Source organism: Rattus norvegicus, chromosome 6 (genome assembly GCF_036323735.1).
Source record: "Rattus norvegicus strain BN/NHsdMcwi chromosome 6, GRCr8, whole genome shotgun sequence".
Taxonomy (NCBI): domain Eukaryota; kingdom Metazoa; phylum Chordata; class Mammalia; order Rodentia; family Muridae; genus Rattus; species Rattus norvegicus.
This window is the reverse complement of record NC_086024.1, coordinates 106,488,888-106,515,990: the sequence shown is the minus strand read 5'-3', so window position 1 is coordinate 106,515,990 and position 27,103 is coordinate 106,488,888. Positions and strand designations below refer to the sequence as shown.

At 48.4% G+C, this 27,103-nt stretch overlaps 1 protein-coding gene across 5 annotated transcripts in view; it reads right to left on the bottom strand.

Moving 5' to 3' along the window:
* The window catches only part of Smoc1 (SPARC related modular calcium binding 1), a 161,365-nt gene that overhangs the window by 77,966 nt on the left and 56,296 nt on the right, over window positions 1–27,103 (bottom strand). For all 5 annotated transcript variants that reach the window (XM_063261932.1, XM_006240284.5, XM_006240285.5 and 2 more), the window contains exons 2-3: window positions 2,602–2,767; window positions 1,366–1,478 (exon numbers count right to left, since the gene is read on the bottom strand). In XM_063261932.1, coding sequence (XP_063118002.1) covers window positions 1,366–1,478; window positions 2,602–2,767 — 279 coding nt within the window. The remainder of the gene's footprint in view (window positions 1–1,365; window positions 1,479–2,601; window positions 2,768–27,103) is intronic.

Here is a 27,103-nt window from a genome sequence, read left to right as displayed (position 1 = left end):
GAAGCTAGGTGACTTGCCTGTGTGGGTTGGCCTCAAGCCCAGGCAGTTGGCCCCAGTCAGGCACAGTGCACCAAGTGCAGCTCTAGACTGAATCTTCCTCGTGCACAAGCTCCCTTTGCGGCTGCCAGTTCAGAAAGCAGCATAGCATAGGGATCTTCAGAGTGCCCTGGCCTTGAACCAGCTCTTCACCCCAAGTCAGGACGGTGCATGCATTCTCCATAAATAGGGTTACTCGGCTGTGCAAATCTTTAAATGGGAAGTCAAAACAAGCACTTCATCCAGGGCTGACGGCCAAGGTCGCTTTATCCCTGGGCTCCCCAGCCTGGTTACACATTTGAGTCAACAGAGAAACACTTAAAATCTCAAAATCAAACCTACACCCGACCACCCCTCTATGTTACTGCCCAAGACAGTGTTGGTCTGAGATCAGTAACCCTCTCAACCTCACCAGAAGTGAAATCTGAAAACCCTCTGACCAACAGCCACTCTGCATCTCCAGATACAGAATTACAGAAGCTTTTAAAACCCTGAAGTTGTTGCCCACATCCCTGAAAGGGTAGATTCCCCTAAAGGCTGTACGTGCTTGATAGAAGGGTCCTAGAGGAAGTGGCCAGGCACAGGGACAATCCCAGCTAAGCCAAGCTTACCATGTCCTGTGACTGTCCTTACTCTCCTCACAACATCTTCATGCAACTGCCACATGTCCTGACTCACAGAAACCTCTCATCTCCTGAGTCCTTAGCGAGCCATCTAGAAGTTTCCTGAAGAAGTAGCTTACTTCCCGCCGCTGCTACACTTCAGGAAGGCTGCCTGTGCCAATGTGTCCTGCCCTGCTTTTACACAAAGCAATAGCCGGAACACTGAGCAGGAGAGGTGAGACTGCTGACAGGATTTAAAATCTTGGTCCACGCTCATGTGCATGTGTACACACACAGTCCGGAAGCCATGGTGCCCTTTGTGCTCAAAGAGGGCACCTCTTCATTCAAGGAAGTATGTGGCGTGGGGGTGCAGAGGGGTGGCAATGACACAGAGAAGGGAATACCGAGGTTGCCTGTGGAAACTGGCAGGGATGAGAGAAAATAATCAGCCCACATTTGACAGAGGAGACAGCCAGCAGGGAGGACCAGGACCCGGCCATGCCAGTTTCCTGGCTCAGACTCCCATGCATCTTGTCAGGGCCCACTGCCAGTTGGCAGGGAGTGACATAGAGGGCCCAGAAGGGGAAAGGCAGTGCAAAGGGGATAAAGAGCCACTCACCCAGCCATTTCCCAGAAAGTGAAGGTGCCAAATGAGCCGGGTGCTCTCTGGTCCCCTCCCTTCTGCCTCAGCCAGCAAGCGCCCTGAGAAGCCCGTGTGAAGCCTCACCTGTGTGAAGGAACCATCCTCGCCACACTCTGGGACAAACACAGCCTCCTGGGGCTTCTTGGCTTGTTCCAAGGCCTGAGCCCTCTCCAGGCGACACTTGCTTTGGCCAGCATCTAAACAGGGAGATGAGTACATTCATTGTATGTTTCCCAGGGATTCCACACAGAAGCCAGGAACCAAAATGGCTGCCCCATGGCAGGAATACTGAGAAAAATCCCGTAGGTGGGATTAGGCAGCATACCCCAGCATGTCCAGCAGTAAGAGCGTGGTGCCCGTGTCCATGGACACCTGCTCCAGCTTCCTTCCTCTTAATGCTACACTTAGGAAAGTAGAGGAGAAGCATGTTAGCCCAGGCTTTGCTTTTGATTTTCTCCTAAATGTCCCTTTATTCATGCGATGGGGGAAGGGGGACAGGGAGGGAGGTTCCATTTCCATTAATTTCCCCAAGCTTTTACTAAAACTAATAAATCCAGGAACTGCGAAAGGAGCATGGTAGCGCATGTCTTTAGTGCCGGTACTAAGGAAAGCTCTGACCGAAGGCCTGGAGTTAGCATGGGCTATATACATAGTGAGTGCCGGGCCGGCCAAGGCTACATGGCAATGCCAGCACTTTCTTGAGAAAATCAAAGGTCTAAGCTAGCCTGCTGACTTCCTGCATTTCCTATGAAGGCTCCAGGCCACAAGGTCAAAACTCTTTAAAACTAGGGAAAGCCGCACGGACAGCGTCTGAGGAGACACATGCGCAGTGCTCGGAAGCCAGGATGGGGACCGGAGCAAAGCAGAAAGCAAGCTCCGCTTTCGCGGCTGGAGGCCCTCAGCTCTGACTATGTGCTGTTTTGCACAGACCTGCCAATTTTGGAAAAGAGAAACAAAAGGCCAGATTTGTTACTGTTGTTGACTCTCCCAATGTTTAAATGTTATCTCGAATACTTTCCGTGTTTTAAAGCAGATCAAACAAAAACACTTCTGCGAAACAACGATTTGGAATCCCTATTCCGGGGCCAGCAGTAGTGTACTGTGTCTCTATTTTGAAACAAAACCACAAACAAACAAGACACTGGCCAGAGAGCCCCTGGGCCCCTCGCACCTTATTGGTGGCAGCTCTGAAGATCAGGGAAGTACTCCTTGCCACTGTCCTTCTCTCACACCCGATGGGAGGCAGAGACTAAGAGCAAAGCTAAGGCATTGTGGGAGCTGTAGTCCTAGCAGCCCTGCCAACCTGTGCAGGTCACTCACCTTTGCATCTACCTCGATGGACCACGGCCAGGGCAGGGTCTCGGCACTTGGCTCTCTGGTACTCACACATGGACTCATAGGACCTGCCGTCAGACGCGCAGATGGGCTTGGGTTGAGTCCTGGGGCAGTGGGGGTTGCACGGAGGGTCACGGTCACTTATTAGAAACTACGTTGGGAAGGGGGAAAAAAAGTGAAATAGCACAGAGGTTAGTTTTTGCAAGAAAAATAGGGAGAAACCCATGGCGTACAGTCTTGACTTGCCCTTAGTAAGTAAACCTCAAATAAATCTTAAGTTATAAAACCTTAGAGACGAAGGAGTCAGATAGCATGTTTAACCAAGAAGGCCTCCTATACGCATCCTAAGGATAGGAAGGTCCTACTGACTGACCACAGGATGCTCCAAATGCTCCAAATGTAGGATCTTGTCAGTCTCCACAACTACCCTGTGAAAAGGAACTCCTGACTAGACCAGTGCACCACAGCTGTGAGGAGTGGGGATCTCCTCACAGCCTAAATCTGTGGGAAAGAAAACCAAAGCTTTAACCTGCAAACCATTTGTCCTCTCCATGCACACAGATGGCTACCACACTGCTACTTACAAATCCTCAGCTCCAGAATGCAGTCTCTAAGTTCTGTGGGGGAAGTTTTATGTATTAGAACAAAGCATTGAAGCCCAAATCTATCGCCAAATCAATAGCATTGAACCCTAAATCTATCCATTCTGCCCATTGCTCTCTAGCGGAATGCCAGCTAAGTGAACTTCTGTAAGAAAACGTTTCCTGTTTTCAAAACTTGTAGTGATAATAATTGGCTTGGGAACACTGAGTCAAATGGACTTCGTTAGGACCGGAATTCTCAGACACCTTCAATAAACCCTCGTGCACTGCCACCCACCAAGTCGACCTCAGCATACCAGCATCAGCCCTGGATCCCTGACTACAATCCTCAAGAGGTGTCCAACTGCCATTAGGACAGATGGAGGATGTTCCAGGCTGGCCATATGTGACCTTGGGCCCTTCCCTGGCCTCTGTGCCCCTTGCTTACCAGTGGTTGCAAGGCCTCCCTGTCCATCTAACCATCTGAGGTGCTTCTCCTCCATCTGCTCCCAGCCTGCTCTGGGTTTGGGCTGTCACCTTTTTTAGGAAACTTCCCCAACTCTCACAGGTAAGGACAGTACCCATCACAATCTCTCACAACTCAGGATTCTTAACAGTCTGAGGTGATGAATTTATTTGTGTGATTCGGTTAACAACAGAAGCTCCCAACTTGGAGCTTCAAGACCAGAAGCATTTAACCTGCTCTGTATGCAAACACATCTGAGCATTTAGCCCAGTGCTAGACTGTGACTATTTGTAGGACCAATGTAGCCATGGGTGGTGCTTCTCACATGGGATTAACTCAGAACTGAGATGTCTAGAAAGGGCTAACCTCCCCTCCCAGATCCGCATCATCCTAGGAGGCTCCTGGGATCTTCTCTCTTCAATGCTCTGAGCCCTGACTTCCTTTAGCCATGTCCTTTCCTCCATCCTCCCCATGGCCACACAGTGCTCCCTCCCCGTCCTGATGTCACCTCAGAACAGAAGGTTATTAGGAGTAGGGTTATCTCATCTGAGGCTCTTAGCTTCTGACTTTGAGCTGGTTTTTGGGTTTTAGTTTTTGTTGTTTGTGGAAGTCGTGGATCCCAGTACTCACACAGACATTGCTGGGTCTTGGGGAAGTTTGCCTATGTCTTCAGGCTCTAAATTTTTCCCACCTTCAACAGTTGAGGCTACTGCCATGCCCTTCCTTGTGTTATTGTGAAGATCACATTTGCCAACACCGCCTCAGTCCATCTGTAAGTTTGCCCTCATCTTTGAAATTTAAACAGTGTGGTTTTCTTTTTAAGAGAACTCACCAAAGGAGAGACAAAGTTTCTTTTTTAAAACAGCAGAGGTTGCCTTGTCTGCTCCACTGCTCACAGAGGAGGACAGCTACAGACGTCATCATGGCATTGAACTACAGGCCATAAATTCAGTTTGGAAATGGCTTGTTCTGAGCCAAAAGAGACTCAGTGTAACTGCGCCAGAGACCAGCCTGACAAGGGGAGCACTCTGTCTGCAGACAGACAGGTCACAGAGCCTCAGAACCCCACCTTCTCCAGACCACGGAGTGCTCTCCCTGTCAGTAGGGTTCCCACAAGATGCCTGTCTCAAATTTATTCACCCCTAAGGTGCTATAAAAACTTCAGAGACAGCACAGGGCAGTTGCTAAAGACCATCTTCAATCAACTACAAACCTCTTTTTTGTGCGTTTGGGGAACTATGTGTATTTGTGATTGCTCCCAAAACACAAGCTGAGCTCTGTTAAATAAGGCCTGAATAGTGCAACTCTGCCCTCGTGGAAGAGATCACCCTGCATCCATAATCAGTCAGGATGAGCTTATCCTCCCTTCTGCCCAGGAAGCCAGTGAGGGACACTCAACGAAGACCCTGCCCACGATGGGTTTCCACTCTAGAATAAGATTCCAGGCAAGCAGTTACCATACAGCATGTGAGCAGAGAGACCAAGAGAGGGTGTGATCCTGGAAGCTTAAAATACTACAGAGCCGCACAGTTCCAGGTAACTTTTCCAGACAAGGTTGCTATGCCCATAGCATAGCAAACACAACTAAGAGACCAAATACTGAGTGGTGTTTAGTTTCAGATGACTACATGTGGATAATGGCTGCCATATGCAATAGCCCAGCCATGAAGTATACAAGCCAAGGTATACTTTAGCCAATGGTCCTTATCTGAGTGTTTGTTTGTTTGTTTGTTTGTTTGTTTGTTTTCTAAGACAAAGCCTCACTGTGTCACCAGTCTGGCCTTGACCCTGCATTCTTCCCGCCTTAGCTTCCTAAGCATGCACTGCCACACCCATCCTCAACTGAGTTTTTCTAGAACCAGGCTAAGACTCATTGAAGTCTTAAATGACTCTTAAAGCAAAGAGAGATCTCAAGGACTACGTCTGCACTCTGTAAATGGACAGTGGATCAGTCCAGTACTTATGGGTCAATAGCCAGAATATCCCTGGAGTTTGTCGTAGTCCAAATGAAGTCACGAAGGTAGGGATGTTTTCTCCCATTTTGCAGGTCACGGTAGGTATGAGGTGGAAATCATTGAAACAAGCCGGGTTTATGATCAGTCCTCACAGCACACAGACAAAACTCAAAAGAGTTGAAGTAACCATGATTAGCGGGAAATGTGGGCGATGGCAACAGAGTCAATTCTCGCCCCCTCTCCCTACAATGATTCAAATACTTAGCCATTCCCCTTAAGAATGAAAACTACATTTTTACAAAAACAAAAAACAAAAACAACAACAAATAAAGCCATCCTTCCTAACCAAGAGACAAGAAAAGCAAACTAGTAATGGTGTTCAATACAATTGCATAATACAGAAAGCAAAGGGGGCCAGAACAATGGTGCGGCTGGAACTGTCTCTCCCACCCCTTCTCCCTGAGGACCAGATAATCCCAAACATTTTGTGTTGTGCTCACATTTGCAAAGCAGGACAGACACTTGACATACATAAAAACAAATCACCCTCCCTACTGGAAAAGCTGCTCACCAGGGACTGGCTCTCTTATAGAGAAGATGCGGGCAGACAAACATCAAGGCTGAACCAATAATCCCTTCCGTCTGTAACGCACAACACTCTGCTCCCTGCCTTTTGGCTCCAGCAGAGCAGAGCAAAGGCCCTGCTGCAGCTTCCGCCCAGAGAGACCACCCCGACCCCACAAGCCTTGTCAGCTTTGATTGGCCGCCAAGTTTCTATGGCAATGTAGGGTACAAGAAAGCCAGCTTAAGGCTCAACCTGAGAGGAGATGTTCAACTCTTCCTGTTACAAACACTTCTCTAGCCTTCACTTTCCCTACTATTTTATTATTTTACCACTGTCGTGGTGCACGCATGTGTGTGTGTGTGTGTGTGTGTGTGTGTGTGTGTGTGTGTGTGTGTGTGTGTGTGTGTGTGTTTGTGCATGCGTGTGCGTGCATGTACCCTCACAGGTCAGAAGAGGGCATCAGTTAATCTGGTGCTGGAGTTACAGGCAATTGTAAGTCTCCCAATGTGGGTTCTGGGAACCAAACTTGGCTTCCACAGAAAAGCACCAAGCACTCCTCAACCAGAGTTCTCTCCAGCTTCAGACCCCAACTAAACTTCTAAACAGGTGTTTATCTGATAACAGAGATGTTTTAATATTTTCCTCGGGTGTCAAAAAGGTAGCAGAAGCCATACTAGATCTGTTCAGAGGGTTTGGGAAACTGAGTCTACATTATGGATTACGAGTGACACTTCTCTTTGCAATGGCATCCTCAAATAACACAGACTAAATCGAAATTAATTTTATGATTTTTTTCTCCTAAGTTCACATGTGGCATAGCCCCAAGCACTCACTCCCAATGTTTTTGTTTTATTTCTCCATTGTTTCAAAGCAAAACACCCTCAGCTTAATAGCTGTGAACAATTTGTTTCCCATAACTCTGCCAGCAGGGCTCAGCTGGGAGGTTCTGCTCCTCATAGTAGTTGCAGAGGTACTGAATGTGACTGAGTTTGACTGGGAGCTTGGCTGATGCTGGGACATCCACTGTGGTGTCACTCACCAACTTTATCTGGGACGTCTGGAATAGCTGAGGACCGGCTAGGACTCTCTTAGCCATGGTGACTCATCTACTCCTTTGCCTTCTGTCTGTTTGACTCCCACTGCAGCATTCATTCCCTTCCAGTCGAGTTCCACTTCCACCCTGTCACTGAAGTTCTCATCTAAGCAGCAAATGTAGAACTAGTGAGAGAGCTGAGCTGCTGCCAAGCCTGATGGCCTGTGTCCTTCTATGGAACCCACATGATGGGAGGAGAGAACGGAACATCTCCACAGGCTGCTCTCTGACCCCTGTAGGCACACCCCTCCTACATAGATAAATATCTACTGATAAAATAACATTTTAAATAGCAAATGCCTTCGCATTTAAACATTGGTGCCCTTGGAGTTTTTACCGCACTGTGTTGATCATCTATCAATAAACTGTGGTTTCATTTATCAGCTTACAGATCTATAAAAGACTGTGGCCTGTTTCTCTTTATATATGTAAGCCACAACACAACGTCTAACCCAAAGCAGTTGCTCAATACATACCTGAAGAATAAACAGACAGGCACCAAGCCTCACCTAAAATATGTCATAGATAAAAAGATCTTTTAATGTATGGCCTTGATGGAAGAGTTGTGACATGAGAGAGGGTTTTGAGGCTTCAAAAGACTTGTGCCATGCCAAGTGTCTTTTCTCTCTCTCCCTCTCCCTCCCTTCCTCTCCCTCCCTTCCTCCCTCTCTCTCTCTCTCTCTCTCTCTCTCTCTCTCTCTCTCTCTCTCTCTCTCTCGTCTATGTGTGTGTCTGTCTGTGTGTGTGTCTGTGTCTGTGTGTCTGTGTGTCTGTGTCTGTGTGTCTGTGTGCCTTGCTTGTGGATCAGATGTAAGCTCTCAGCTACTGTTTCAGTGCCATACCTGTCTGTAGCCAGGTCCCCATCATGATGGTTGTGGGCTCTAATCCTCTAGAACTCAGATAAACAGAAGAAGTGGAAGAAGAGAAGGGGGAGGAGGGGTAGAAGAGGAGGAGGAAGCAGTTACTGCTACCTTTCTATCACTTACTGTGGAAAGAGGTGCTTCTTGTCTAACCTAGAGTTTAAAGCTTTCATACAAACAGAAATCTCTTTCCTTTCTTTTACAGAGCATGTGCCAGGTAAGAAAGTTCATACCAAAATGGTGGTTTTCCCCAAAATTAAGGAAAGGAAAAATTCCTAAGTCACTGAAGAGAAGGTCCCAGTGTGTCTGAGACAGTGTGCCTGTACCCAAAAGGCAGTTGTCACCAGATGGTCATGAAATTCAGGCTCTGTGAGCGTGGCCTCACCTTCCTCGAGTAGACCTGAGGGAAGCCTTTGCACCATCCCAGGGGTGAGGTCATCTCACCCTCAAGTCGGACTGCTGAGCTACCTCTGGTCACTGAGCCTGAGATGAGCACATGTCAAGGTGGAATACTGGCAACTGCCATCGGCATTAGCACTCTGGCTTCTCTGGCAGCTGCTGTGCACGTGCATTTAACTGAGAACAACTACCAGATGATGAAAGAGACTGCTGTTTTAGTCAGTTTTTTGATGCACTCAATGCATTTTTTCCACAGATGCTGTGTTGTCAAAACAGTGAATTATCTGCATCTGCGAACGATCCAATTTACCTTCGCGGGAGGAAGGGAAGGTGAGCAGCCCTGCCCTGTGCCTGCTGGGTAGACGAGGAGCCCATCACAAGTATGGCACAGCTGGATTGCTCCTTCCTGCCTCAGGACTCTGAGCATCCTCCCTGAAACATGCCTTTACCTCACAGACTCCCACGTTCCCCTCTTCCGCCATTACAAATGCTGCTGCCTTGGGCATCTAAAGACCTTCTCTGCTGAGCCTCCGTATTGTCTCTTAGTTTTCACACTATGATTAAATGACTGAGATAATTACACATTTCTTCCACACTAGGTTGAAAGCTCCCCACAAGCAGAACCAAAGATCTGGGTATCACACCTCTGAATGCCTGAATGGGGACTCACAACACACAAGAGAACTAAGCCAGTCAGCGGCACAGTCCTCCAGGCCTGACGTTAGTGGCCCAGCTTCTCTGACCACGCAGTGCTACCCTCAGTGTGGGGGCATCGCAGGCAGGTCAAAGGGCAAGAGCATTGCTGAGTTCCTGATTGACAGAGAAGAGAGGGAGGCGCTAAGAAGGGAAAAGAGCTTCCCAAAGAGAAGCTTCTCAATGTTCACCTCAAGATTTTAGCATTTCTTGTTGGCATATTTGCTATCAAAAGGGAAAATGGTCCTCTTGGTGTGAATGCTGGAGACAAAAAGGGAAAGGGAAACATATATACATGCACATGCATACATGAGACAGATAGACAGACAGGCAGACAGAGAGATGGATAGAGTTATATATAGAGAGAGATAAAGAGAATATGTGCTCATTAAAATGAAGTCACCCTATAAAAGGACAATACCCTACTACACGCCATACGCTAACAACTAGAAGCCCAGTTCCATGAATGATTTGCCTCTTTTCGAGATGATAGTAAGTGAGGGGCCAGAGACACCCAAGCATCATAGGCTATCGCTGTTGCCCTTCTCCCAGAACTTGACAGCAAGATCCTGGTGCTGAAGATACCACACAGAGTCATAGAACATGGTGAACTCAAACTGGTACTCACATGGAAACCTTGTCACTAAGAAAGGGCTGACTTCCCTGTGGTGGAAAGGTGTTACGTACGCTACCAGAGGAGAAAAGTACTCATCAGTCTTATCCAGATAGGAACCCTGCAAACTACAATAACAACTGTTATTTAACAATACGAGGTGTTTAATGACGATGATGATGAAGATGATGATGAGGACGATGACGACGATGACGATGATGATGATGATGACAATGATGCATGAGACATGCCCACTGGTATAATGGTGGCATGAACATTACAGGAGTGACCGCTTTCTGTTTGAATTTAAGTCCTGCTGTATGAGATAAAAAGCCGTGCCTGGCCACATTATCGGGCCAAGAACCCAAGTCTAGATGGGTCACAGACCCTAGAGAATCTCCCACTGTTATTCTGCTAAATGGACATAGTATTGGACTGGCTGTCATGAGATGGAAGCTATACCCGTAGACCAATGCACCTTTCAACCCTCGTCAGAGAAGCTTCCATTGGTAGTAGATGGTAACGTGAAGACTCATGACTGGTCAAGCTACAGAGAGTGTTCAGCCCTAACTGGAACATCTAAATCACACTCCCTCCTCCCAAGGCTCCAGGATCATCGCAAAAGAAGGGATGGAAAGAATCTAAACCCAGAAGGGGGCGGGGACTACAAGGAAAGTGTTCTCTGGACACAGCAGGGGGGCTGCGCCTATTAACCCCCTCCAGTTGTACAGCATGTACAAGATATGTGCAAACTCAAGCCAGACCAAACCCCAGCATAGAGAAATCGGGTGAGCATGAAGTTCCCCCTCTGGTTGAGGTGTTATCAGCAACTAATGGTTACTGGAAAAGGAAGACGGTTTTTTGGTTTTGGTTTTGGTTTTGGTTTTCAGTCTTTTTTTTTTAAGTGTGGTCCAAAAGCCACACATCCAAGCGTGCATATGTAACACAAATCTGACTGGTGACTTTTAAAATACAGTAAGAACTCGAAGTTGGGTGGGTAGAGAAGGGACTATATCATGGGTCTGGGAAAAGTGGAGGGGATGACTAGGATCAAATACACATGGCACAAAATTCTCCAAGTGGGGTCCAGCTGCAACCCCTTCCTCCCCAACCAAAGGGTAGACGCCGTTGCTACCTGCTTTCCCATCTGTGACGTCAGAACTTGACCTTTCCATCCCAGGCCACATCATTGCAACCAAGAGCGGTTTCCCATTAAAGCATCACTCACTCACCCACTCTCAGACCCATCCCCACATCCCCACTTCAGGCTCTCCATCACCCTTCCATGACCCCATGACCACTGCATTTACACAGGTGCAAAGGAGGGCCCTGGCCAGCAGCCTCAGAGTGGGATGGGTGGAGATGGGGGAGTAGAGATAAGGGAGGTCAAAGGGAAAGAGAAACCGGCTGCAGGCAGGCCTGCTTTTCCTCTGCACACCTCTGCCACAGGCCTGACAACAGCACACCCCCATTAAAAGGCTTTTCACACCGCTGAGGGAAGGCAGGCACGCACCCCTCCAGCTGTGGGACAGCTGGAGCCACTTCTGTTGTTTTAGCCAGAAGAGGCCTGACCTTTGTCACCCTGCCACCACCCCCTCCCTAAGGGAGGAATTTAATGGTCACCTCACCCACCCAGCTAGCTTCCCTGCTCCAACTGTCACCATTCAGAGCCAAGAGGTGACTGGGGAAAGCCAGAGAAGGCGCTTTCGCCAGTGCCACCACCACGGAGGGAGGAAGATTCAGGGCTCAGCAGATTTCCAGATTGAAAATGACTCATGTATCAACTTATATCTACCACACATGTACCCAAAAACCCACACCCCGTGCCAGCCACAAAGGCTATATACATACTGTGTGTGTCAGGGCCTGGGTCGTCACATTTCCAATGGATTATTATTCTAAGTGAAAGAAGCCAGACTCAAAAATCTACATAGCAAATGATTCTATTTCTGTGACATTCTGGAAAAGGCCAAACTAAACAGACAGAAATCGGATCACTGATTACCGGGGCGGGGGGTGGGGGGTTGGGTAGAAATGTGCTATCTCTCTCTCTCTCTCTCTCTCTCTCTCTCTCTCTCTCTCTCTCTCTCTCTTTCTCTCTCTCTCTCGATGATGGTGGTTGAACTTATTAAAATTCACAGAAGGGCATGCCTAAAAAGGAAGATTGTACTGCAGGTAACTTATATGTCGGTAAATAAAAAGAAGGAAAATATAAAACACAAAAGTAAATAAAAATAATTCCAAAGAGTGGTGCCTTTGAAAGGCCCATCAGAGCCCCTCCCACACTACTGCCAAGCAGAGAAGCTTCTAGAGACCTCTCCATCCACATCCTTTAGTCTCAAGGCATCACAGTAGGCACATTGGGGTTTATGAAAATAAACAAGAACACAGGTTCTGTGCCCGAAGGCAAATCTACTTGCAAAGACAGACAGGGGTCTGGCCATGGGACCTGCACCCAGGAGACAGAGCCCAGGTCTCTAACAGACGAAGGGACACAATGTGTGAGATGGGATGCTGAAGATCCACAAGCCCAGCTAACTCTCACGGAGGAGAAGAGACAGGAGAGGGAAGATAAGACAGGAAAATGAAAGCGTGTATCCTGCCAGCACAGAATCCCTAGGTGTCTTTGACATCCCGGGGCTGTGCTGAGCGCTGGGGACAAAGCAACCACCTGGGTTCCAGAGAATCCACAGTCAGAGATGAATTCAAACTGGACCACCTGGAAGAATGTCTCAGAGGGGAGATTGCAATCTGGGTCATGAAGAAGCTCTACCTGTAGACAGGGCTGTCCAAAACCTACAGTAATGGATACAAGGAAGTGGAGAGCAAACTGATTACAACTCAGAGTTCATAAATGGCCGAGGACCGTGCTGAGAATGACGCTGTGCAGGGTCCTAAAAACACAACACTTCCTCTTTATTTCACCTTAAAACAATTGTCACAAGAGGGAAGTGGAGGACAAGCTAAGACCTGAGTTCTACAAATATCCAGCAGGAAGAGAAAAAAATGGAGGTTGATTGCAGCAAAGGGAGAAATGAAAAGTAGGGAGTGTTGAGACTAACAGAGTGTCACCGATAATGAGCATGGCAAACCTGTGGCCACAGCACCCTCCATGAACTGCTTCTTCACCACAGCAGGCAATGATTGAGGCTCAGTGTGGATTTCAGAATCCAGCCAGTTACCTCAAGCTGAAAAGCAAATGAACCAGGAGGAAACTGAAGCTACCAGTGACCCTACAAGCTCTAGAGACAAAGCTGCAGGGAAAGGGTCTGCTGCCTCATAGGCATGTGGGGTTTCCATGAGGCCAGGAAAGGAACGTGGGGATGCTATTAGCCTGCCTTTTATTGGGTGAGCAGACTCACAACTTCAACTCCTTCTGGGTTTCCATCTCCTCTGTGCACCAAAAGGGCATCCGACCTTTTAATCACAGAAGAAAGCATTTATTTTTGTCTCCCACTCACATACCCAAGTCACTAACTACCCCGCTAAAATCCCCAATCACCAAATACCAACCAACAGAACTCAAGAAACAAGAGCTTCGGAAAACCATGTGCCCACCCCCTCCTTGTCCTTCAGACTCTTCCACCAGTATAAATAAAAACTCTTCTCATTCCAAATCAAATAAACAGAGGACTCTCCAGAACCCAGGACCCAGGTTTTGCTAATCCCATCAGACCACTAGCACTATGGGAAAATAAGGATTAAGTTGACGGTCTGAGCAGGGAGCCATGGGGAGGTCGTGTACTTGGGGTACATCCAAGAGATTGTGAATTATATAAGGGAGGACTTGGCCTTGGGCGGTGCAGAGACAAAGAGGACAAGGAAGACGTGCCCGTGGGTCTGCTTGGCTCTAAGAGCTCTGCCCTTCTTCCCTATGACACACACCTGGCAATAAGGGACAGCTAAATTGGCACTATCTCTCCGGTTGGCAGGAGCAGCTGGTTCAGCTACGGCTAGGGCTCCTTACAAGGCTATCCTGAGAACCTCTGCAAACACCGCCCAAGACTCCCAGAGCATTAAGAAATAGCTATCGTACCACTGAGCATCCAGGCTGTTGGCAACACTGGCAGTGCCGTTTGTCCCTGTAACACTACGCTGTATCCTACCAGCCTTGCATTTCACTCCCAGTGATATGCAATGTGTGTGTCATACTGGGAGGACTAAAGGTTTAGTCAGGACTAGTGACCATGACAGGGGTTGTTGGCCATCCAGCTGGGTCCTGAGCAGTGACTGAGGCCTGCAGTTTGGAGAATTCAGAAACAGACAGTCTTGTTTACACGGGAAATAGACATACTGATGAGATTCTGGGCTAAGCGGGGGGGGGGGGGGGGTATAGAAGCCTGAAGGGGTGTTGAAAAGATTAAAGACCCATTGAAAGACTCTAGGCACCTATGGAGCTGTCTCAGCCTACGTGACAAGACACACAGGAATGATGTAGAGCCCTGTCCCCACCTCTGCATGAAGTCCAGGCTGCTCTGGCACCTGAGTCAACAGCTTTAGCGGAAGCCGGAGGTCGTTCCCTGGCATGTCTCTATGCATTTTCAGGATGTTAAAATCAGCCTCGAGTGTCCCTTGGGCAAAGGGAAAAGGTGTGGCCTGTTTGTGGAAGTGTCACCTTAAAATAAGGAACCAGAGGAGTTACTGTCTGAGCAGCTGAGGACCTTGAAATCATTGAAATGTGGAGCAGATGTCAATACGGCACCATGTTGTAGCCATACGTTGAAGAGAATAGAAACGCCAGCAAGGAGAATAGTTGCCAAGGGGGCACAGGTCTGCTTCGCAAGCTGTGGGATTCGGACAGGTGGCCTTGGACCTAGGAAGAACTTGCCAGAGGCCTGAGGGGAAAATCCTCAAGCCATCCACAAAGGCAGAGCTGGTATTAATCTATCCTTCATTGAACTCAGAGAGCAACTCTCCAAAACGACTCCATGGGAAATGGTCAGTGCACTCTTAGGAAAGTTAGAGGTAGAGCCATCCTGAACACCTAAGCAATCCACAATGCAGCTACTAAGGGTTGGTCCAGAGTGGGAAGGGAAGGACTGCAGGAAATAGGAGTTGAGCAGTCTCTCAACCTAAAGGGATGATCGACCAAACCTGTCCATGAGTTGAAGCACATGAATATCCAGTCTACAAACACATGACCACATGTGTGCACATATGCACATAACTCACATACTCACTCTCAAGAGGATGCTTGGGGGAAATCTGTTGGGACTTTTCACATTGGAAGTTTGCTTTCCCGACCTTGTTGACCTGTACCCTTGGATACGTGCCCCTTAGGTGGTCCCCAAAGGATGTGAAAAGAAATCATATTTAATGAACCCTCATATAACAGAAGTCACAGATACTACTGGTCCCTTCTTCACTGGACCAGTCATGCCAGGTGGGTTGCCACATCAGGATCTTCCTACTGCCACCCCCCTAGCACAGCAGCAGCCCAGCTGCATCCTGTGGATTGGACCATTTACCCTGAAATCCACTCCTCTCTCATCCTGCCTTTAGCCTCCACTTGGCGCTCGTAGTATCGCTGCTGTTAGACTGTTCATCTTCTGACCTGGTATGTGTATGTGTGTGTGTGCTCACAAAATGAAGGACAAGTCCTTCTCCTGCCACCCGCTTTCCTCACTGACACGGGGGTCTCAAACAGCTTCTCTCTAGCCCACCACAGTAAACAACCTGCACAAATCCTAACAGGATGGCAAGAAAAGACAGAAAAACAACAAAGCCTCTGGGGATGGTCTCATGATCCATCATGACTAGATGAAGAAGCTCGTGAGCATCCAGAGTCATGGGATTTTTCATTGGCATGTGTTTTTCGAGGGCGTGGCCCTGAGGCCTACGGAGAGGTTCTTCTTCATACCTACCACACAGTTCGGTATTTTCACTGATAAGGGGGATGGTGGGGGTGGGGGATGTGTGCTTTATCTGCAACACTTGAAGAAATCCTCTCGCTTCCAACCCTGAGCCCTGGCAAGGGTTCTGAGCAAGAGCAAAAGCAAGCAAGCAGAAGAGAGGTCCCAGACTCTGCTCTCCTTATCAAGGCACTAGGCTGAGGTAGTGTGAATCTTGCTTCCTTTTCTTGCAATTTAATCATCTTAAAGCCCTTGCTGGACCGGCTTCAGGTCACAGGATTACACGTGTGCATACACACATTGCATGTATCCACACAGACGCACCCAGAGGGCCTTTTAAGTCATTTTGAGGCAGAAAAGAGAAAGAATAGCTGGCCAGTCTGAAACTGCAGCCGCCATGTGCCACAAGAAACCTGTGAGAGCACCTCCAACTGAAGAGCCCTACTGCGCCCTCGGACAAGGATTGATTACAGCTGTCCAGGGGCCTGGGCTCCTCTTACTTCACACAACTGTGAGACTGTTCTGAGCAAGAGAGAAGTCCTGTTGACCCAAATTGGGCCAGGGAAAAGTAAATAAAACCATGACCAATTCTATGGTCGGGGTGGGGGTGGCCTGTGGGAGTCAAAGCAAACCCACTCGCGAAGAGAAGGAAGTAGTGTCTCACATCGAGTTCCTTTGAGTTCCTGAGCAGAGTGGGGATCTTTCCTTGAAGAATGGAATCCTGGGATGTGATTGTTAAAGGCTTTTCATTTTCCTATTGGTCTAGGTATTTTAACTCAAAGGTTTCAGTTGCCGGGGAAACAAGGGATTGGATGGTGTGATGGAAATTAGCTTTGCACTTAGCAGGTCCCATCTGTCAAGCCTTCCTGGGAGGATGAGAGGGTAAGGGTGAGCTGAAGCTGGGACTGGACATGGGTGAGTTGCGGGAGGGAGCCTGCAGAGGCACCAAGCAAGAGGACCCACTCCCAAGGAGCTGAGCTCCGCTGCCTACAGACACCAGACATAGCGCCCATAAAAACTTTGTACTAAAGATTCTCAAGCTTCCAAAAGGATTCTCAAGACTTATTAAGTAGGGAAAGCTCATGTTACAAAGTCAGAAGTCAGAGAGGAAGATCCAACAAACACGGGCTCTGGAATTTCCTTACACTTCTCTGTAGTCTCCAAGTTTTGTACAACATGCTTTTTGGATAAACATGAGGGTAAGAGAGACCCACACAAAACCCCACGCAGCTTGACCCAGGTCTGCCTTTAACATGGGTTCCTTCCAAAGCCCTGTCTTCCCTTAATTCTGCTGCACCCAATGCCAACAACCAATGGTCTGGTCAAGGCCAGGAGCTGGAAGATACTTTTGCAAACTTGAGGCAGGGGGAGAAGGAGGCCTTGGTTTGTCTCTAGGAATCTGATTGGGCTTCCTCTCCTGGAGCATCGTACTCAATAGCTCTCATGAGCTTGGTGCTGAGCCACACGGCATGAGTGAACTCAGGTAACGTCTCAGGCCCCACTGAATCACTCTGCAGTGCTCCTGGCACAGCCTCCTCTACAGAGCACGGTCAAGCACCTGCCACAGTTAAGACAGCCCCGACCTCTCCACCCAAAGGAGTGCTGTGAATGCCTGTCAGAGCGTCCAGCACTTCCCCTCAAAGATACATTATATCCCTATCAGCCATCACACTAGAGGTGGAATGAACAGTGAATACACTGTTGCTAGCCAGGGAGATAGGAAAGGCAGAAAGATCACATAGTTCAAATATGACCTCCAGGGACAAGCAACTCTAGGTCCAGACAAGGGAGAGAAGCAGAGGGCTATCTGCCCCTAAAGATGCTCTTGGAGCGAAAATTCCTTTGTATGTATGTCCTTGTGAAATAATTCAAGCTCTTCAAGGTAGCTTCGCATTCTAGCCTTAAAATTTGACCCATTCATTCACTTGACAAGTATTTAGCAGCCTCCCTCTGCAGGCCAGACACTGGGTATAGCCAGAAGTCTGCCCATCTGCCCCTATGATCCTTCTGAGCGGCAGTGTCTCCACGATCCTTGAACTCACATCCCACGTGTAAATGGATGCTGCCACTGAGTTCCTGAGTCCTCTCCCAGGCAAAGACCTCCGATCTTGGATGAGCCAAGACACTCACACATGGCAAAGTCTTTGGGGAAAGATCTTCTTAGACACACAAGGACCCCTCCCACTGCAGTCCTAGTCACATAGAGAACATGCCACCTCTGAAGAGAAAACAGAAAGCCATTTGAAAGTAGGACTTGGGGGCCACCAGGCAGGTTCCAAGGGTTAGCCAAGTGTATCAGAACATGGCTTTGTCCAGCCTCCAAGGGAACATTGTAAGGGCAACATATGCTAGAGCTCTACACCCTATGCCGGAAACTATTTTTCACAGGGAAAACAGAAAGAAAATTATTCATACATACGTTTTAGAGGGTGCATGTGTGTGTGCATGTGTGTGTGTGTGTGTGTGTGTGTGTCACACACAAACACACGTAGAGGCCAGAGGTTGATAATAGATGTTCACCAGATTAGTTAGCAATTGAACCACAGGAATCCTCCTGCATCTGCCTTTCAGTGCTGGGATTGCAGCTCTGCATCACCATGGCTGCCTTTTTCCTGGCTGCTGTGCATCCAAATCCAGGTCCTCATGCTCACAGAGCAAGCATTTTTTTTTCCAGCTAAGCCATCTCTCAGACTCCTCAAAAAGACGATTTTAACATATTCTTCACCTCAGAAAGCATAAGCCGCATGCCTGAAGACAATATACATAGTAGGAGCAGCGTCCGTTTCGATAGATACTCTGTGCAGGACCTAAATCTATTGCCTCAGCATTCACGAGGAAGCAGCCTCTGTACATTACACAGTGCAGAAGCTCCAAGAGAGGAGACCAGATTTATCTGACCTGGACCATAAAACAGCTAATTGCAGGGCTAAAATTTCAAAGCATTCTAAGAGGGATCTGGAGAGAAGGAGGTCACAATAAAAATAAATTTTCGGGAGGTTTACTGTATGCCTTCCATGTGCCAGGCACAGGGCTCGGTGCTTTCAATAAACGATTTTAATGGATCCCGACAACCCACGAGGCAATGTTTTTAGATTTATTTATTCTATTTTATGTATGACTATATCTGTGTACCACATGAGTGCCTAGTGTCTACAGAGGTCAGAAGAGGGGGTTGGATCCCCTGGAACTGGAGTTATAGATGGCTGTGAGCCACTGTGCTGGTCCAAGTACTGGGAATTGTTTAGCTTTTTCTATTTTTTTTTTCTTTTCTTTTTTTTCGGAGCTGGGGACCGAACCCAGGGCCTCGCGCTTGCTAGGCAAGCGCTCTACCACTGAGCTAAATCCCCAACCCCCAGGTACTGGGAATTGAACCCAGGTCCTCTGCAAGAGCAATGAAAGCTGTTAGCCGAGCATGTAGCTGAGGCATCTCTCCAACTCTACGAAAGGCAATATTTTGCATCCCATTTTGTAGACGGGAAAGCTGAGAGACGTAAAGCAACTACTCAAGACCAAAAAAAAAAAAAAAGTCAGAATTTAAACCTAGATAGACCTGCGACTCGACTGCATCTGATATCAGAGGTGAACGCATGAGCCAAGAGACCCAGTCCCCAGCCCAGACTTCATGAGGCTCTGTAGCTTCAAACTTCCATTCTGATATGGCTACATCCTTGCAGAATTAAGCAAAGATTAAATGGCTATAAAAACCCCTCACAACTGCATTCTCACCACCTCTCATCCAAACAAGCCGAGGCAGTGTGCCAGGCATGGCGGTACACCCCTGAGATCCCAGCACTTGGGAGGTAGAAGTGGGAGGATCAGGCCCATCTCAGCTATATATTGAATTTGAAGACAGTCTGGGAAATATAAAAGCAAACGAAAACTGAAAGGAAAGCTGTGAGTGTAGCTCAGTGGTACAGCCCTTGCCTAGCATGGACTAGGACCTACATACACTCACACCCCAGCACTTGGGAGAGAGGAACATGCAAAAGAGGAATATAATATGAAACAAGAATCCTGGGTCCTTCTCAAATCAAAGCACCAGGATTCCGCCAGTGACTTTGCACGGATCCAATGCTTCTTCTAGCTCTGAGGTCCAGCTCCAGCTTCCCCTCCCGCTCCCCTCCCCTCCCCTCCCCCACCTGGTTGGGCTGGGATTGCTCCAGAACGAGCTGACCTCCAACATGACAAACTTCAGAGTCAATTCTGCCACTCTGTTTCTCATGGGAAAGATAGGAGTCATCCTCATTCGATGGCCAGGAACAGGGCAGGGCCAGATGTCAGACTAACCTAGTCTCTTAGTTGCCAATCATCTGAGCCACTGTTGGCAGACACGGTGGGTGATGGTGCTGGGCCTTAGGAAGACTTTCTGTGCTGGCGGGAAATGCTGGTGACATGTTAAACGTTGTGTTTTTCTGAGCCAGACCTAACCTGAGATCCTGTTCTTGGACCCTGGGCCTTGGTCAGGATACATCCCACAGTGTCTCTCCGTTTCCCCAGTCTGTTAAGACAACAACACTTGCAGTTGTCAAGTGAATAGTTTTGAAGAAATTAAATGTGTCTTAGCACATACAAATGTCTAACAAATCTTAGGTGTGACTATATCATGACTGCTATTACCAACCAAATCAGTCTCCAAACAGAGTCGCACAGTTAACACACTCTCCCTGAAGCTAACAAAGACTCTGGGGGAGGTCTGCAAGCCAAGCTAACTCTTCATGGTTTTGAGACATGGTCAGTTTCCTCTGTGCCTCATATTTGCATGTGTTTCTTTCTAGTTTTGTATTACAGCGACCTTTTCTTAGCCCACAGCACTATAAAACACCAGAGCAGAAAGGGGTGTAAACCATTTTAAGTTCCAAAAGGTTTTAAATTAAAAAAGAATACAACTGTTAGCACTCACTACAGTGAGAATCGGCTTTTGCTTTACGGACATGGTGATGATGACTTTTAAGTGGAAAGCCAACGTTACTTCTGTCCCACAATTGCTACCCCAAATCTTACAATAAGTAAATATTACCAGCCTGGATATTTCTCTTTTATTTTTAGATCTCATACGGATCTCTGAATTAAAGTAAGATTAAAAGACTTTATTGCGGGCTAACTGTGTAAACTGATGGTAGGGCATTCACCACTGGGTTGCCCTGGGTTCTGGCTCTAGAGTGGAAAAAACAAAAGCCTTTATCTTAAAGATGTATTTCACAGTTAGGTAGGGTGGCTCACGCCTATAATCTTAGCACTCTGGGGGCTGAGCCAGGATTACACAAATTGGAAATCAGCCTGGGCTACAGAGTGAGTTCCAAGCCAGCCTAGGCTCCAGTAATACCCTCCCTATATGAAAAAGATATATACTTATTTTGCCTTGTATTATGCTGTAGATATAGTTCAAAGAACAGTTTCCGTTTTAAGCCTTCCTCTGCACACGTTAATGTACACACCACCCAATACAGGCTTAGTTAGCATCACAGATCCCCAGCCTCTCGCAGGAAAGGTTGGATATCTGCAAGAAGTTTGAAGACCACTGCCCGGGTTGTCTCTCATCTTTTGCAAAGGGGGAAGTGCGTTGTGTGCATCTGTGTGAGGAAGTAGCTAGTGGTTGCTGGGTATTTTCCTGTATCCCTCTCCACCTTAAATACTGAGGCAGAGTCTCTTGCTTCAGCCCAGAGCTTGTCACTTCGGCCTGTCTAGCTGGCAAGCTTGCTTGCTCTGAGAATCTGTGGGCCTTGCCTTCTGTGGGCTGAGGTTATGTGCAGGCACAGACGCTCAGCATTGATTTAGGTGCTGAGGATCCAAACTCCATCTCATTGCCAACGCTTTACTCACCGAGCCACCTCCTTAGTCCTTCCCACAATAGTCACTGACATCTCACTTCAGAATTTCTCAGATGGCCTCATGGGGTGACAGATGACAGAGTAGAACAGGTACTGGCTCCTCCAACCCTTCCAGTCTGCCGGGTACCTTTGCCCTGCAATCCCAGTCTATCACAGCTCTGGGCTGGAGTGTGCAGGAGAAGACCACCGTTCCCATGACAGTTCCCATTTTCCAGCACATGGTGCAGTTCCCAGACCCACAAAGCCACCTTCGAGTGAATGGTGCCAGGGTTACTGCAGTGTGAGACAAAAGTTTGAATGGCCTAATCCAGTCATTGAGAAAAGAAGAGAGAACTGTAACTGTGAACAATGCTCTCTGTGAAGCCCAAAGGAGCTCTTCATTCCTCACTTCCCAAACCCTTTCTCTTCCAACCCCAGAAGGGCAGAAAGGGCACAGGGTTGCCTGATGGAAACCACCATCTCTATCTCAGAGGTACCCAGGGTAGCCTCATGTGGACCCCTGGGAACCATACCTAAAGCGAGCAGCTGCATCCCAGCCCCCTCCAGGGCATTCCACAAGAAGCTACATATGGCAGAAGCCAGCCCAGGCCCCACATCTCTACCTCTAGATCCACCAGAAGCCCCTGGCCCACAAGCAAACACCCTGGTGATGGGATGTGTCCTTTCTTATAAACTCAGCAGCCCAAGGCACCCAGCCTGAGCTCGAGGATCATAGGGGACCCAGGCGACAGGACAACCCACTCTGAGTTGGGACCTGGAGAACAAGCACAGGGCTCCAGGGCATTGGCCTTGTTGAGGCTACTGTTCCCGATTGTGTGGTTCGGTGTCCCTGTTCTTTCCCCACACCAGACCTCCTACCTCCCACACACGCGCACCCATGACCAATAATAAGGATGAGAAGTAGGAAAGCAGGCGTCATCAGAATGTTGGGATCTTCAAAGTGGACATTAAACCCGTTCCATTTCTTTCTCTTCCTCTCCCCTTTTTGCACAAGCAGCCTCTAATGTTGACACCATGCCCCTGATTGTGCTGCCCAAGGGAAAAAAAAATCATGAACAAGACCTAGTTAGTTAACATTGTTACTACCTCCCCTTCTACCTCCCTTGACAGCTGGCTGCTCTCTACAAATCCCTCCCCAAGTTTAATCTAAATGCCTCATGCTATAATTTAAGCTAATTTCCTGTTGGTTAATTCACCAATTATTTCTTGGGTATACATTAGATGCCTGACCCGGGACTTGCCTTAGGCTGTCAGAGAACATGACCTTCCCCTCCATTCAGAAGTCCATCCTGTGCTTAGAGTGTAGAGATCAACCAGCAGGAGCCATACACTACTTACCTCACTGCTTAACTGCCCAAAGGCCCTGGGCTGTGGGCTGGAGGCGCAAAGGGGGATGGAGGGGTGGGGAAGGTTGTGAAGGGATTAAGGAGCCAGCTAGAAGAAGTGGGTCTTAGGCCACATCTTGAAGCACAAACGTGCCCTGTGCTTGTAGCTAAGAGGCAGGAGTCCATGATGAGGGACAGTGCTGTGAACTGAAAGGAAGAAAGAGGGAAAGGGAGAAAGAAAGGGACAGACAGAGAGAAAATGAAGGGAAAGGAGGGAGGGAGGGAGAAAGGGAGGAAAGGAAGGAGGGAGGGAAGGAGGGAGGGAAGGAAGGATAAGGAGGTGAGACTGACACATGTGGACGGGGAAGAGAAACAGGATTCCGAGGAGGGTTCACTGGCTGGAGTAGACACTCTGGGAGAAGATTAAAGGCCAGAGGGTCCCCACACCAGGAGACTGGGATAAGAAAACCACTTATAAAACTGGCAAGTCTGGTTCTTATTCTAGACTTAGGAAAGACTTGACCGAACGAGGAGAGAGAACACACACAAAATGGACAGTGATGAAGCCCTGGCCTGAACACAGGCGTGAGGTGTTGACAGGGGCCTGGGCTGCCCAGGGCGGTAGGGATGGAAAGAAAGCATCAGCATGGAGGAAGGCCTAGTGGAAGAATCCAAAAATCTCCTGGGCTCTGGCCTTCCTCAGGAAATGCAATGGAACTGGGTCACCTCCTGCATTCCGGGTGGGGGCCTTAAACATCCTGGGCCCTGGGGGTGAGGGCAGTGAGTTCCCAAAGTCCACTGTCTGGCCAGCAGGCTGCTCTCAAACCATCTCTGGAGAGCCAAAGACTTCACTCCCTATCTCTTTTTCTAGTGTTCCCAGGATTCCTTCCTCAGACCTCCTACCCTTGAAAGTCCAGCTTTGGGGCCTAGCTACTGCCACCTACCCGGAAGTGGCTAGAACCAGCCACTTGCCACCACCCAGCTGACTGCTGTGGGGAAGAAGAGTTCTTCCTCCAAACCATAGCTTGCTTCGGGTAATTTGAGCGTAACTTTCCACAAGAAAGAACTCGGATCCACCTCATAGAGGAGCACGCCTGTCCAGCCCGGGAACTTGGCACAGAGAATGGTCCACAGACTTCTGTAAAATGACCCAGCACAGATGAGTGGGATTCACTGGAGTAGCTCAGAAACAGGATTGGAGATGTGTGTGGGAGGGATGCAGACCCGATCAGAGGTACAGTCAGTGGGGATAACGGGAGGTACCAGCAAGTAATGAGCAGAAGCAGGAATGATGGAGAAGCAAGGCAACAGGGCACCAGTGAGGTTTCAGGGTGCCCTTCTGTAGGCTGGAGGGTGGAGTAGGTACATCTGGAATTAACTAAACTGCAAGCAGCTGGGCACACCTGAGGATGTTTCCTTAATCAGATCATTTGAAGTGGGAAGGCCCACTTTTAATCCAGACTGAGGTGGGAGAGCCACTTTTTTTTTCTTTTTTTCAGAGCTGGGGACCGAACCCAGGGCCTTGCGCTCGCTAGGTAAGCACTCTACCACTGAGCTAAATCCCCAACCCAGGGAGAGCCACTTTTAAGCCAGATTTATTTTTTGAGGTGGGAAGATCCACTTTTAGTCTGGGCCACACTTTCTCCTGGCAGTCTCTAGAAATGGCATTGAAGAAGGAAGCTTGCTCTTTGCCTGCTTGCTCCCACTCTTGCTGGCAAGTTCATCCCGTCACTGGCATTAGAGCCTAGAATCTTTGGGATTCCAACATGCTAAAGATCAGCTGAGACATCCAGCCCCATGGACTGAACAACTACTAGATTCTTAGACTTTCTGTTGGGAGACAGCCATTGTTGGACCAGCTGGACCACAGTCTGTAAGACATTCTAATAGACAACCTTTAGATAGGTAGGTAGCTAAGTTCTAGATACATAGACAGGTTACAGAAGTAGACATGGTTACAGACAATATAGATAGATATAGACAGAGGTGGATCCTATGAGTTCTGTTCCCCTAGAGAGCCCTGATTAATACAAATGGGTACCCATCACTGGATCCTACTCCCTTAAGAAGGGAGTGTCCTGGCTGGATGGTGATAATGGACACCTTCAGTCCCAGCACTTAGAAGGCAGAGGCAGGTGGAGCTCTGTGAGTTGAGGCCAGCTTGGTCTACAGAGTGAGTTCCAGGATAGCCAGGGCAACACAGAGAAACCCTGTGTGAAAAAAAAAAAAAAAAAACACCACCTGTCTCCACGTGAAGCCTGAAAAAGTCCACAGGCCTGTCCAAGCTCCTACTCTGCCCAGACCACCAACAGCCCAACATATCTGTTCAAGGTCCCACGCTTACCATACCCAGAAAGGGCTCCTCAACTCTGTCACCTGCATTCCAACTACCACAGAGGAGTCCCTCGTGTGTTGACTTCAGGCCTAAGATACTCCTCACTGATGAACAAGTTTCCCGAACATAAAATCTTTCTTCCTCTTTGGGGTCTTGATTCCTGAGGGAGCCTCCAGGACTCAACCCCCTGGCTTCCCTAAGCCCACAGCTTCCAGATCTAATTAAAACAAACACCCCAACGCCCTCAGTGTACTCCACACCTCAAACAGTTCTGTGGCAATGTAGCATGATATGCAAAACCATATCCTTTAGAAACAGCTAGACCAGGGTTTCAAACCCCACTTCTGCAACTCACTAGCTAGGTGGCATTAGACCATTCACTCAGCCTCTATGAGCCTCAGTTCCTTCATTTGTAAAATAATAATCATAAAAACGTCCTTCCCACAGACTGGTCCTGAGGACAGACGAGAAACTGTGTACAGCACATACTGCAAACACTGGGCACGTGGTAGCTATGCTTGTTAGAGCTTGTTGAGCTAGCGTTGGACAGCAGGCAGGAGTAGGGAACATAATAGGAAGAATTGCTCCAACTGCCTTCCTCTTCCTCTCACAGATCAGCATAGAATTTCTAGGGACCACTGATACAACAGGTACTGGCCAGTTGCTACACAGGCAGGAGATGCCATCTCAAAAAAGTTCTTTCCTACATGACCTATCAGCTTGCCACTCCAGGAGAGGCTCTTCTGAGGGATCCAGGCCTCCCCAGAGCTATCCTTCTGAATACAGACTTCTAGGCATCCATGCCTTCTCTGTGTGCAGCATCTCTGACATCCGCTCTAACACCTGTGAGCGGGAGAGATGGGTTTTCCTGGCCAGTCTTGGGAAATTTATGAAAATGGCAGGATAAGAATAAACACAAACAGAGAAAGTATTTGGCCACAGGATTAAGCTGCTCTGGCCCTGACAATATGTTATATCTGTCTCAGATGGCCACACAAGTTGGGCAAAATAGAGTTGGGAGAATTCTGGTTTCACCTTGATTTTCCCCAGGCTTTTTTTTTTACTTGAAGCCTAAAATAAAGATCCCAGGAACAAGGCAAAGAGCCTAACAAAAGGAATCTCTAAGGTAGGGCAGAGAGAGAGAGAGAGAGAGAGAGAGAGAGAGAGAGAGAGAGAGAGAGAGAGAGAGAGCCCACAGCACACAAAGTCAGAATCAGAGAGATTCAGAGAACCTGAGGCTCACTAGAGTTTGCAAGTCCCACTATAATGCTGTGTGTTCTGGGCAGGACCCTCACCCCTGGCTGGCTCTGGCCCTGGCCTTCAACACACTGAGCCTGCATAAACAAACAAGGGATTACTCTGACCCAGACTGTGAGGAGTCTGCATTTTTCTTTCTGAAAAAGTTGCAATTTGCCAAGAAAAACTATCTCTGATTCAGACAAGGAAAAAAAAGTCCCAAAATAAATCTGAGCTGGACACAGGCTACTTCCTGGAGGAGGAGGAAGAGAAGGAGAGGAGGAGAGGAGGAAGGGGAGGAGGAGGAAGAGGAGAGGAGGAAGGGGAGGAAGAGGAGGAAGAGGAGGAGAGGAAGAGAGGAGGAGGAAGAGGAGGAGGAGAGGAGGAGAGGAGGAAGGGGGAGGAGGAAGAGGAGAGGAGGAAGGGGAGGAAGAGGAGGAAGAGGAGGAGAGGAGGAGGAAGAGGAGGAGGAGGAAGAGGAGGAGAGGAGGAGGAGGAGGAGATCTGCTTGGGGTCAGCCTCCTACTTCATTGCCTGGCAGGCAGGTAGCCAGCACCAGTCTTCTGAGTAGCTGTGTGGAACAGTTGCAGGTAGAGAACCTTTGGATTTTGTTCAGAGTCCAGAGCCCAGCATCCCTCCTTTCCCTTCTTGCACAGTTCCTCTGCTGCCCTTTACATGACATAAGG